General features: G+C 49.6%; 1 protein-coding gene across 1 annotated transcript in view; it reads right to left on the reverse strand.

Moving 5' to 3' along the window:
• Nucleotides 1-49: 49 nt before the first annotated feature.
• The window catches only part of tmprss15 (transmembrane serine protease 15), a 3,726-nt gene continuing 3,229 nt past the window's right edge, over nt 50-546 (reverse strand). Inside the window, 2 exon segments of the mRNA XM_035661090.1 lie at nt 50-257; nt 348-498. Of these exon segments, the coding sequence (XP_035516983.1) occupies nt 72-257; nt 348-498 (337 nt within the window). The 3' untranslated portion in view covers nt 50-71.

Genomic DNA, 546 nt, shown 5'->3' on the forward strand with positions numbered 1-546 from the left:
GATATAGTTACTGTAGATGGTATTACCTTGGCCTCTAGCACCACTGTCAGGAATCTTGGAGTTATCTTTGATCAGGACATGTCCTTGGTATAAGGGGGTGTGGTCTGTGTGTTACCTGGTATAGGGGGTGTGGTCGTTGGAGGCGGCACATTGGTTGGCTCAGGGGGGGCGGGGCCACAGGAATCAGAGGTCAGTGCGATGTCATCCAGAGCAATGTCGTTCCTCATCCCTCCTTCCTTCAGAGCTTCAAACACCACCTGCAGAGGTCAGAGGTCACACTGAACAGCTGACTCATCAAACTTATTGCTCATCAGGATTAATAAATTGAGCAGTGTGATGTCATCAACCTTGGTCTCTGTCTTCAGGTTGAGGGTCAGCTGGCCATGGTTCCAGTTGTCACCATAGTTACCATCTCTCTGGAATGCCACGGTAATGGCAGGAGATGGTTGGAGCAGTAGGACTCTGAGCTGGTGGACGTCCTCTCCGAACATGTGATACCTGCAGTGACATAGCTTCCTGTTAGCATGTTTACATTCTGTCAAGTTT

Source organism: Morone saxatilis, unplaced genomic scaffold (assembly GCF_004916995.1).
Source record: "Morone saxatilis isolate NCDOM2014 unplaced genomic scaffold, NCSU_SB_2.0 Contig173, whole genome shotgun sequence".
NCBI classification, from domain to species: Eukaryota; Metazoa; Chordata; class Actinopteri; family Moronidae; genus Morone; species Morone saxatilis.